The following is a 12,721-nucleotide window of genomic DNA, read 5'->3' as shown; positions in this document are numbered from 1 at the left end:
AACATGTCATTTGCTCTCATTTCAGATTGAAGAAGAAATAAAGGGGTGTTTGCAGTTTTTGCAATCTGTTTACTCAACATTTGGCTTCTCCTTTCAATTAAATTTGTCAACAAGGCCTGAAAACTTCCTAGGAGAAGTAGAGATATGGGATGAAGCTGAAAAGGTAGGGAGAGACAAAGTGCACCCCTTCATTTCTGTGAGCATGGAAACCACCCGAGTTTCTGCAGGTACCCTGCATGAGGAGGTGACAGTGCTTTGCAACAGAAATGTTTAAATTGGAAGTTACAGGATATGAAGATTGTAGAAGGTGGTTGTCCAGTTTCCTTTGTAACAGTGATAATAACAATACCTCACGTTTGTTTCAAACACTTTTTATTTGTGCTCTTTCAATGTCAGTCACTAATACCAGTTTCCCGTGTTTTTAAAGGAATCCTCTGCTTTGCAGGCACTCTTGGTGTGTGTGCAGCTTATTTTAAGCTATTGCTCATTGATCCATCTTAGTGTGACTCATAGATGTAGATGCACACACCCAATGCTTGAATCTCCTGCAAAGTCACAGCCTCTAGTGCTGTCCTCTGTCGAGAGGTACCCAGAGACTCACATATCACATCTCAGCTTTGGAAAACAAAGATTAAGGAGCTCACCATGCTGCTTATTTTTTCTCACCAAACTTGAAAAGGCTATAGTGTATCTCCTGTGTCAGATTTTACTAGAAATGAATATGGTATTATGGCCAGACACCCCAGGAATGCCTAATCCCTGACCAGCCTTTTGGTCCACGTCTTCATGGAATACTCATAAATGCTTATCACACAAATCTTTAAGGAATAAGAATCAGAGGAGCACTGTATGATAGTGTAACAATTAGTTTTCTATTAGGCATTGAGGCAGGCAGAGACTGGGTAGAAGCAGTTTAGGCTTGAGATCTGATTAGACCCTTCTCCTCCCCACTGGCCCATGCCCATCCTAAATAGACCTTTTCCCATGTCTTTTGCATGGAGGAAGAAAGTCAAATTAGACACCCTGCCCCAGGATGCTGACTCAGTTTACCTGCCTAGCCACATGGAAGTAGGAAGAGGAAATGAGGCCACAAAGCTTGGCTCTGGACTCTTTTTTGCCTAGTTTCAGAGATTAGCTCCATGAGTGAATTATAGAAATCTTGAAGCATTAAGGTCTGTGAAATGGTGATGATGATTATGATGATGATGATGATAATGGTGATAACACCTACTTCATAAGGTTATGATGGGCTTAAGTGAAATAATTTATATGAGAAGTTTGTCATAGTGCCAGGCACGTGTAGGTGTTCAGTAAATGTTAGATGTTCGTTTTATTAATAGTAGTAGTAGTATCATCATCATCACTCCATTCATGGAGTGCAGGGGGCTAAAAGATGGATGAACCAGGTGTGGGCCTGGCACAGGGAGAATGGGTGGGCAGTTCCACCATTGTTTTGCTCTTTTAGCTGACTGATTGTTCCCTTAGGAGATGAGAATCCTTCCACTCTGGGGGAATTTCTCTCATGATGTCTACCCTTGATCTGGGAATCAGTGAGATGAATATGTATTTATATATATATTCATATATATATGAAATATACATATACATATGATATATATTCATATATAATATATATTATATATATAATATTTCATATATATGAAATTCATATATATAAAATGCTTTGAAAGAGACATTAGTTAAGTCAGCCCCAAGGCCAAATTGTTCCTGGGTCGGCAATTCACCATTACCTTATTTTCTGTCTCAGATTGTGTGTAGTTATGGAACCCAGCAAAGATCACTAGGGAGCTATACAGCATGACCATCAGATGAAAGTTTGCCCAAATAACCAAAATGTCAGGAGCAAAAAATATCCTAGATTGAAATGATGTGAGTCCTGCTTCCTATTAAGTTTCATCAGGAAATCTGTGACCTAAAGGAAATCAACTTTTTCTTGTGGAAATTAAAATCCAAAAGAAATGGGAATTGAATGTTCTATCTCCAAATTTTTAATTTAACCTAAATTCAGCTGTAGAGTTCCCACTCAGATAAGTCTGAAGGGAGTCTGGGCTGATGCTTCAGCAGACCTGGTCTGGCCTCTGCTACTGGAACTTATGTAAATCTACAAGCTCCAGGGAGCTAGAACCACTCCAGATCTCTCCTGCATCCCACTTTTCCAGAGTTTCCAGAGTCATTAAGATCCTTAAGAACCTTACAAGCCCACATCACAGTTCCAAACAAATCAGTATGTGCAGAGCCCAGCACCATACCACAGTGTATCGGGAGCCAGAGACTTGGTTTACCTGGAAAAGGAGAATAGAGAACCATCAAGAGAGAGAAGGAGATCTTGATTTTTCTTCTGCCAGGGTGCAGTCAGTGTCCACATATGTGAATTACAATGGTTCAGTCTCCTCTCAGACAGACACTTCCTCCCATACCTTGCATAAACAGAAAGCTTTCTTAGCCTTGGCTATTCCGGTCAGGCCTTATGATTACTGTGTCCTCAGAGGCTCACTGAGGATCAGTGCCACCTGCTTTATGCTCTTCCCCAAAACCTGGCCTTTCTTTCTCCTCCCTGGGAGCTCCCTAACTTCTCCCCATCACTTAGTTGCCTGCTGTAGCAGGGCCTCATTTTTTCTGGGAGGATATTCCAGTGTCTGTTCTCCTTTCGGAAACAGAGTAAGGCTGAGGCTGGCTTGCCAGCCTGTGAAGTGCGTCTGTGGTGGTATCCCTCTCCAGTCCAAAGTAGAATGCAAGCTGCTATAGTAGGATCAGGCCCTTGAGGGAGCCTCCTGGGATCTCAGCCAAGACCAGCTCCTGATGCACTCTGACTGAGATCCTGGGGAAGCCTGCTGGGACCCAGGAGTCAGCTTTGTTGATTACTCTGGCTTTAGCCCCCCAGCATCACCACTGCTTTGACTTCTCTCTGCAGCATTTTACTCCCAGATGTTGCCCCCTTCATGGGCACCAATATCTCAAGGTGTTGACAGGACTTTGGATAGTGGTTTGGTGGTATGCTGGGCAGGGACTTAGGAATGCACAGGTGCTTCTCAAGGAGGCTGGCATAGGGAATAGCCAGAAGACCCAAAGACACTTTTATTAATACTTACGTGTATACCCAATCACCCATAAGTACTGAGGGTCTTCACTACAAGCTACAGTGAAAGAACATATGTGTCAGGCTGAAGATCCAAGTGGGCCTCCTGCTCCCACCCCTGCATAAATCATAAAGGATACCTGTCCCCAGCCACACATATGGAGGTGGAAGAAAAGCAAGAGACCAGTGGCAAGGCCCTTTCCTTTGGCCTTTTTACCCACCTAAACACAGAGTGGATGAAGGAGAAAGATTAAAGCTTTCATGCCTTTTAATGTGTGGAGGCCTCACCTACAAAGAGCTGGGAAGTGTGTGGGCAGGGTGGGCTGCACTGGCAGGAGGGTGAAGTAATCCCTCCCTAAACACTTGCCTGGAATTCACTGAAACAACTTAGTACATTATCTTTTAATTTTCCCAGTTACAGTGTATATAAGAGCAAGTACCAACTTAATCGTCTTTATGTAGTCCTTGCTCGGTAGTTTATTGGATATAAAACATGCCCAATAAATATATGTTGAGCTAAAATAGAATATAATTAAAATTTGCAATAACTTACTTTTTTGAGCTATGTGGCCAAAAAAAAATGTACAATGAAATGGAAGTTTTAAATGTTCTCTTCTTTAAAAAAAAAAAAATAGCAACTACAAAACAGCTTGGTGGAATTTGGAAAACCATGGAAGATGAACCCTGGAGATGGAGCATTTTATGGCCCTAAAGTAAGTAGACTCTATGCCTCAAAAAGAGTAAAATTTAAAGGAAAAGGAAAAGCTGTCTTTAAGTAAACACCATTTAATTTACAGATTGATATAAAAATCAAGGATGCTATTGGCAGATACCATCAATGTGCTACAATTCAGCTGGACTTCCAACTACCAGTGAGATTTAACCTTACATATGTTAGGTGAGTAATTGAATATGATAAATAATGTAGTACTAATATGCTAATTATTTGTCATTTGAATGTTAGCAATATAAAAATAAACATTAATATACAGGCTAGTAAATGTCTAGTAGTATATCTGCAATATACTCATTTTTTAAAATTATTTTTTAAGTTTTAAAGTCCAGTTAATTAACATAAATGTAATATTAATTTCAAGTGTACAATATGGTGATTCAACACTTCCATACACCTGGTGCTCATCACAAGTGCCCTCAATCCCCCTCACCTATTTAACCCATCCACACACTTCCTTCTGGTAACCATCAGTTTGTTCTCTATAGTTGAGAGTATGTTTCTTGATTTGCCTCTCTCTCTTTCCCCCACCTTTGTTCATTTGTTTTGTTTTTTAAATTCTGCATATGAGTGAAATCATATGGCATTTGTCTTTCTCTGACTGACTTATTTTGCTTAGCATAATACCCTCCAGCTCCATCCATGTTATTGCAAATGGCAAGATTTCATTCTTTTTTATAGATGAATAATATTCTATTGTGTGATTTTTTTTTTCTTTATCCATTCATTGATTGATGGACACTTGGGCTGTTTCCATAATTTGGCTATTGTAGGTAATGCTGCTGTAAATGTCAGGTTGCATGTATCCCTTTGAATTAGTATTTTTGTCTTTTGGGGGTAAATACCTAGTAGTCTGATTGCTGGATTGTAGAGTAGTTCTGTTTTTACCTTTTTGAAGAAACTCCGTACTGTTTGCCAGAGTGGCTGTACTAGTTTTCATTCCCACCAACAGTACAAGAGGGTTCCCTTTTCTCCACATCACCAACACCAATTGTTTCCTGTGTTATTGATTTTACCCATTCTGACAGGTGTGAGGTGATATCTCATTGTAGTTTTGATTTGCATTTCCCTGATGGTAAGTGATGTTGAACATCTTTTTATGTATCTGTTTGCCATCTGGATGTCTTCTTTTGGAAAAATGCCCATTCATGTCTTCTGCCCATTTTTAAATTGGACTATTTGGGGAGTTTTTTGTGTTGAGTTTTAGAAGTTCTTTATATATTTTGGGTACTAACCCTTTATTGGATATGTCATTTACAAATATCTTCTCTCATTCTGCAGGTTGTCTTGTAGTTTTGTTGATTGTTTCTTTCACTGTGCAGAAGCTTTTTATTTTGATGCTGTCCCAATACTTTATTTTTGCTTTCATTTCCCTTGCCACAGGAGACCTATCTGGTAAAAAGTCTAATACCAATGTTACAGAAGTTACTGCCTGTGTTCCCTTCTAGGATTTTTATGGTTTCAGGTCTCACATTTAGGTTTTTAATCTGTTTTGAATTTATTTTTGTGTATAGTGTAAGAAAGAAGTCCAGTTTCACTCTTTTGCATGTAGCTGTCCAGTTTTCCCAATACCATTTGTTGAAAAGACTGTCTTTTTCCCATTGGATGTTATTTCCAGCTTTGTTGAAAATTAATTGACCATATAATTGTGGGTTCATTTCTGGGTTTTCTGTTATGTTCTGTTAATCTGTGTGTCTATTTTTGTGCCAGTACCATACTGTTTTGATTATTACAGTTTTGTGATAAAACTTAAAGTCTGGAACTGTGATGCCACCAGCTTTGCTTTTCTTTTTCAAGATTGCATTGGCTATTCAGGGTCTTTTGTGGTTCCATACAATTTTAGGATTGTTTTTCTAGCTCTGTGAAAAATGCTGTTGGTATTTTGATAGAGAGTGCATTAAATGTGCAGACTGCTTTGGGTAGTAAAGCCATTTTAACAGTATTTGTTCTTCCAATCCATGATTGTGGAATGTCTTTGCATTTCTTTGTGTCTTCTTCAGTTTCTTTCATCAGTATTTTATAGTTTTAAGAGTACAGCTCTTTCACCTCTTTGGTTAAGTTTATTCTTAGGTATCTTATTGTTTTTGATGCAATTGTAAATGGGGCTGATACCTTAATTTCTCTTTCTGCTGCTTCATTATTGATGTATAGAAATGCAACAGATATCTGTACATTGATTTTGTATCCTGTGACTTTACTAAATATATTATCAATTTTTACTATTATATTATCAGTTCTAGCAGGTTTTTCATGGTGCCTTTCAGGTCTATATATAATATCATGTCAACTGTAGAAATCCATTTTCCTTATTTCTTCATTGTCTTTGACAACTGTTCAATATAGTACTGGTGGAGTAAGCCATGGTTCAAAATCAAGTTAATTTTTAAAAATTATGATTTGTAAGATTGCTTGTAAACTGATATCAGCCAGTAGTTTAGAATAAAAATAATAAGTTGACTTATAATGGAAATAGTGATCTATTATAATTTTGCTTTTTCCTACATAATGTACTTCATTTCCCTTTGGTTTGTATTATTATTTCTAATAAGTGGCACATTATAGGCTTAAAGATGATTTATGAGGAAATCGTTGTTTTACCTAGTTCAGGAAAATAACTTTTAAATATAAGAAGATAAAGTTATTACTGAATCTTAAGAAAATACATAAATGTATAATTTTCATTTTTAGTAAGGATGGAGATGATAAGAAGAACCCTGTGATCATTCATCGAGCCATTTTGGGATCAGTGGAAAGAATGATAGCCATTCTCTCAGAAAACTATGGGGGGAAATGGTAAGTGATATGGGAAAAAAAAGCTATATGTCTATTATTCTTTTTTTTAAAAGTTTATTTATTTATTTTGCAAGAGGCAGAGATTGTGAGGGGGTAGGAGCAGAGAGAGAGGAAGAGAGAATCCCAAGCAGGCTCCGCACTGCCAGCACAGAGCCTGACACAGGGCTCGAAGTCACAAAACCATGAGATCATGACCTGAACTGAAACCAAGAGTCAGACACTTAACCGACTGAGCTACTCAGGCGCCTTTTATTCTTAAATATCATGTCTAACAAGATAAGATTACTATGAAAAAAATGGTGGCTCCTGCCTTATAATTAGCAAGTATCCAAACAGCAAGTAATCAATTCTTACTGAATCTTCCAGATCAGGAAACCAAAACAAAGAAAACAAAGGCACAATGACTTAAAACTGCATCATTTGCCTTTTTTGGAACTCGGTAGAATTAAAGAGTTATCTTTATCAGTTCCAAGCCCTTCAAAGATCTAGTTGCATCTGGACACTGAGAGTACCACCTCTTGCTGTATGACCATCCCTCCTTCAGTCCATGTTGTTTACCTAATGGGGGCGCCCAGTCAACATTAGAAGAAAAACATTTAAACCTGGTTCACAAATGGCTCTGAACAATACTTTGGCACAAACCTGATGAGGCCAGACAGCTACTGTAGCACGGTGCCACTTAGGGATGACATGTGGAAGAGAAATGCCCTCAAGTGCAGGAATTTGAGTGGTACATCTCTTAGTCCTCTTCCTCTGGAAGGAAAAATGGCCAGAGGTATGGGTTTCCACTGATGCATAGGCTCTGGTTACTGCTCTGGCCACAAGGTCAGAGACTTAGAAGTAATTGGATTGGAAAATAGATGACAAGTAGATTTAGGGGAGAGGAATGTGGATATTTGCTCAGAATAGGCCATGAAGTTGGTGGTGCCCAGTCCAAACCTGAGGAGTTTAATATTCAAATATAGGAGGACCCATTCTATGGTTACCATCAGCTTCCATCTTCCCCTAGTGACCACTCAGTGGTTCATGAATGAAGCGGCCACTAGGGGATATGGGTTCAACAACACGAGCCTCACCAAGTTCCGTCTGGCTATGCCTCTTCCGAGGACTCAATCTGCCATCAGTAGTGATCAATCCTGATCGCTGGTATGGAACCATAACCCAGGGGAAAAGTCAGCTTTCTGGATCCTTTTCATCATACAAGGACCAGTGACTTCTCCTTGCTGGCAAAAATACCAACTCTGGATTTTGCTTAGCTCTTCTTTCCTGCCATACCTCTGACAACAGCACCATATAAATACTTACTGAGCCTTGACTATCAGAAACACAATAATCCTTCTGACCATGGAAGTAATTTTTTAGCAAAAGAAGTAAGTCACTGAGCTGAATTGTGGGGTTTGCTACTAGGGAATTGCCATATCAGCAGTCAAGGCACCAGCTGGCAGACGACATGTCTTGTGATGGCATGTCCTATGGCATGTGGAAATGCTACAGCCCAGCAACCACATGGGACATCTTTGCCTCCCATCTTATGTTTAAGAAATTAGGGGCACCTGTGTGGATCAGTCAGTTAAGCATCTGACTTCAGCTCAGGTCATGGTCTCACAATTCATGAGTTCAAGCCCCACATCCAGCTCTCTACTCTCAGTGCAGAGCCCACTTCGGATCCTCGGTCCCCTTCTATCTGCACCTCCTCTCTCTCTCTCTCTCTCTCTCTCTCTCAAAAATAAATAAACTTAAAAAAAAAAAGAAATTGAGATCTGCTCTTAGAGCTTAGTTCTATTTTAGTCCTGTTCTGCTGTCACTGGGCACAGTCCCTGCAGCTCCCACCATTGACACTGGGCCCTGGATGCTACTGCTGGCGTCACTGCCTCAGGTCCCTCCCAAAGCTCCATGTCTCTGCATCACCCTTGCCAGAACTGATTCCCTATAGTACCTCCCTCCATGTGCCACTCTGTCCCAAATCAACATGCCATGCCTGCACATGCCAGGTCATAGGCCTGGACTCTAACATGTCTAGGGAAGCTGGGAAAGCAAATTTCTGAGCAGGCAGTACAAGGTGGGAAATTCTCCAAGCAGAGAGCTCATCCAAAGGTCCTGGGAAGCCAGAGTCTGTGTATATCCCTGAGGTTTTATTTGTGACCTTAGAGAAATGTACTTAGGTATCATGGGGTGTCCAAGCTGTTGAAGTTACAGATAAGCCAAAAACATAGATATGAGTATGCACGCTACCTAAGTATGAGTTAACATGTCGATATTTCTTTCCAGTTGATTGTTTTAAATAGTTTTAATGTAGGTGGGAGATGGTGGTGTCTTGCTCTCAAGTAGTGGTGGTGAAAAGAACTAGTGGAATCAGGAGATGGTGCCATGCACTCAGTGTGCTGTCCTGCATTGCCCAGACTCAGGGCACAGGCTCTTCAGCTCATCAGTCAAGAGTTCAAGACACGTGCCAGAGTTGCGGTGAAAACCTCCCCAAGATCTCACAATAGCAATGGTTAAAATGTGGCTCCCCTGGGGACGGGGTGGGGACAGAGCTGTCTTTCTGTGTTTTATCATATGTATTATTGCTTTATCATACATGTTACTTTGCTTTTGTAATTTAAGAATAAATATATAAATGTATATGTTCATAAAGTACCACCAGCTAATAGTCCCCACTGCATTTACTTTCACCTTCAAACAAAATACTGATGAAGAAATATTTCCCACAATAAACAATACTTAGGGGCTCCTGGGTGGCTCAGTCGGTTAAGCATCCGACTTTGGCTCAGGTCATGATCTCGCGGTCCGCGAGTTCGAGCCCCGCGTCAGGCTCTGTGCTGACAGCTCAGAGCCTGGAGCCTGTTTCAGATTCTGTGTCTCCCTCTCTTTCTGACCCTCCCCCGTTCATGCTGTCTCTCCCTGTCTCAAAAATAAATACATGTTAAAAAAAAAACCAACAATACTTACACCCAACTTCCTATATACATATATATACACACACACATATATGTGTGTATATATATGTATATATATGTGTGTGTATATATATATATGTACACATACACATACACATATATGTATAATATATATATTTTTATTTCACTTTGAGATCATTATAGATTTATAGGTAGTGGTAAGAAGTAATAAGAAAGGTCCAGCATACCCTTTCCCCAGTTTCCCCAATGGTAACATCTTACAAAACTGTACAGTATCATGACCAGGAAATTGACTTTGATGCAGTCTACCAGCCTTATTTAGTTATTTAGGTCTTCCCAGTTTATGTGCATTTGTGTGTATGTGTGTGTTTAGTTCTATAAAATTTTATCAGGGTACCCAGCATCAGTCAAGATATAAGACAATTCTGTTATTTATGAGGATTCCTTGTGCTACCAGTTTATTGTTCCATACCTTCTCCCCCACCCCCTTCATCATCCTGTGACAGCCACTCATCTGTTCTCCAAAATCTCCATGATTTTGTCATTCCAAGAATGTTACATAAATGGAATCATACAGTGTGCAAACGTGTGGGGTTGGCTTTATTCATGCACTGGAGTTCCCTTGAGATCCATCCAACTTGTTTCAAGTATCAGTGGTTGGTCCCCTTTTATTGCTGGTAGTGTTCCATGGTGTGGAGGCACCCATGTGACCATTCATCCACTGAAAGAAATTTGGAGTGTTTCCAGTTTGGGGCTATTCTAAGCAAAATTGCCATGAACATTAGTGGGAAGGTTTCTGGGTGAACATGTTTCCATTTCTCTTGGGTGAGGGCCTGGGAGTGCAGTTGTCCAGTGGTACAATAAGTGATGGTTAGTCCTTCCTCCCAGCTGCTGCCCTGTTCTTCCCTCCCTGTCCTACCATAATCCCTAGCTTCTCCTCTTGTCTACGCTGTTCCTTTTTAGCTCTCTGTATGGTTTAGTTTACTTCCATACCACTCTACTGAATCTGCTCTCTCGTGAAGTCTTACTTATAAAGAAAATCTTTGGTTATTTTTTAAATCACATAATAGATGATCATCATTAGATTTTGAAAATATATATTTTATATATTTTTCAGGCCTTTCTGGCTATCTCCTCGTCAGGTAATGGTCATCCCTGTGGGGCCAACTTGTGAAAACTATGCACTTCAGGTAAAATCAGAGACAATATAAAGTACATAATAATCTCGGCATGTAGTCTGTGAAGGTTATTGACTTGGAATATTATTCATACCTTAAAATACTGCATAACTAATACATTACTTTAACCACCCACATTTTCAGTAATTGAAAGTAACATCTGAATCATGTCTGTGTAGCTGGATTAAAACTATTTTATTTCTTAATGTTTTTGAGATTGGGATTTTATTTTTATTTTTGTGTTTTTGAGAGAGACAGAGGGTGAGCACGTGGGGTGGGGGGAGGGGCAGAGGAAGAGAGAATCTTAAACGGGCTACATGCCCAGCACAGATCCTGACTCGGGGCTCAATCTCATGACCATGAGATCATGATCTGAGCTGAAATCAAGAGTCAGAGGCTCAACCAAGCCACCCAGGCACCCCAAGAAATTGGGATTTTAATACATCTCTCATACTTAAATTATTCTTTTCCACATGGCTCTGTTAAGGAAGATACTTATGTTATCTATTGCCACATAACAGTTAACTCCAAACCTTAGCAGCCTGAGACAACATTTATTATCTCATAGTTTCTGAGAGTCAGAACCTGGGAGCAGCTTCACTGGGCGATTCTGGCTCAGTGCCCCTCACAAGGATGTCAGTGGTGCTGTCAGCCAGCCAGGGCTGCAGCCTTGTGGCTCAATCACATCATTGTTGGAGGCTTCAGTTCCTCACCACATGGGCTTTTCCAAAGGTTTCCTGAATGTCCTCCCAACATGGCAGCTGGTTTCCCCAGAGGGAGTGATGTTAAAGATGTGGGAGATGAAGTCTTTTAATCTCTAAAGTGACACACCCTCACTTCTGCCCTTCTCTGTGGTCACATCGAGCAACCTGGTACAAGGTGGAGGAGGTGACGCAAGGTGTGAATACAATAGGCGAGGATCCCGTGGGTCCTCTCGGAGGCTGGCTACCACAAATATTGTAATAATGAAAGTGTTTCATTTTCTTGTAGGTATCCAATGCATTTTTTGAAGAAGGATTCATGGCCGACGTTGACTTAGATCATAGTTGTACACTAAATAAGAAAATACGAAATGCGCAGCTGGCTCAGTATAATTTCATTTTGGGTAACTTAAGTTTAAATTTTATCAAATGCTTTTTTTTCACTCTAATTCTAAAAAACAAAATGGTATAACTATGTGAATATAGTATAACTACATGAGTATGGTATAACTATGTGATTAAGACAATTTGATTGTTACATATGCACCAAGAACAGTCCATGGTGTTCTTGGTTAGTTGTTAGTATTACTAGCAGTAGTTAATATCGCAAACCAACAACAACAAAAAAAATGTGAAAATGATTGCATCAGTAAAATTACGCTCTTTGTGTGTCAGCCATGTGACAGGCCTCAAATATTCTCCTTTGCTTTTCTGATTTATTACAAATCTTTGGGATTAAACTAATGAGTGGGAGAGAGTCCAAATTTAAGATGATCAAAAGAAAAGAATTTAAGTGAAAAAGTGTCCTGAAGGCATATGAGTACTTGGATGAGCATCTAAAATTTTGACTTTAAAATGAGTCGGAAATCAAGAGAAACTGATACCATATTCCTCCAGGCATGATACTGTTATCTCCAGTTAAGTTGAAAGATTCTGTAGAAGGTAAAGTAAATACACATAGTGTTGTCCTATCAGCCATTTGTCATTGAAAGTATTTGTGTAGTAGGTATTGTGATGTTTCAGTCAGGCTCCTTCTGGTGACAGAACTCTCACAATGACTTAGACAAAGACAGAATTTATTTGGAAGTGTAATGAAGTATCTCATGACATGGAAGGTAGAATTAAATAGCCAAACCATTAGAAGAGTAATTGGAACAAGCTGGTCAACTAAATCTCTTCATTTCTGGCCCCTACTTTGCTCTGGTTCTTTATGTTTTTCTTGAATATCTACTTTATTCCCCTTAACTGGTGACCTATTTCTTCCTTCTACATGACAAGAAACATGCCAGCAGATTCTGGCA

The 12,721-nt window shown here is 39.7% G+C and overlaps 1 protein-coding gene across 2 annotated transcripts in view; it reads left to right on the top strand.

Annotated features, from left to right (window-relative positions):
• The window catches only part of TARS3 (threonyl-tRNA synthetase 3), a 62,938-nt gene that overhangs the window by 48,897 nt on the left and 1,320 nt on the right, over positions 1 to 12,721 (top strand). For both annotated transcript variants that reach the window (XM_053223637.1, XM_027067918.2), the window contains 6 exons: positions 26 to 163; positions 3,733 to 3,810; positions 3,895 to 3,995; positions 6,519 to 6,623; positions 10,659 to 10,731; positions 11,710 to 11,824. In XM_053223637.1, the coding sequence (XP_053079612.1) occupies positions 26 to 163; positions 3,733 to 3,810; positions 3,895 to 3,995; positions 6,519 to 6,623; positions 10,659 to 10,731; positions 11,710 to 11,824 (610 nt within the window). The remainder of the gene's footprint in view (positions 1 to 25; positions 164 to 3,732; positions 3,811 to 3,894; positions 3,996 to 6,518; positions 6,624 to 10,658; positions 10,732 to 11,709; positions 11,825 to 12,721) is intronic.

The sequence above is a fragment of the Acinonyx jubatus genome, chromosome B3, assembly GCF_027475565.1.
Source record: "Acinonyx jubatus isolate Ajub_Pintada_27869175 chromosome B3, VMU_Ajub_asm_v1.0, whole genome shotgun sequence".
In the NCBI taxonomy this organism is placed as follows: domain Eukaryota; kingdom Metazoa; phylum Chordata; class Mammalia; order Carnivora; family Felidae; genus Acinonyx; species Acinonyx jubatus.
The sequence above is the reverse complement of the archived record's forward strand: the minus strand, read 5'-3'. Positions and strand labels throughout refer to the sequence as shown.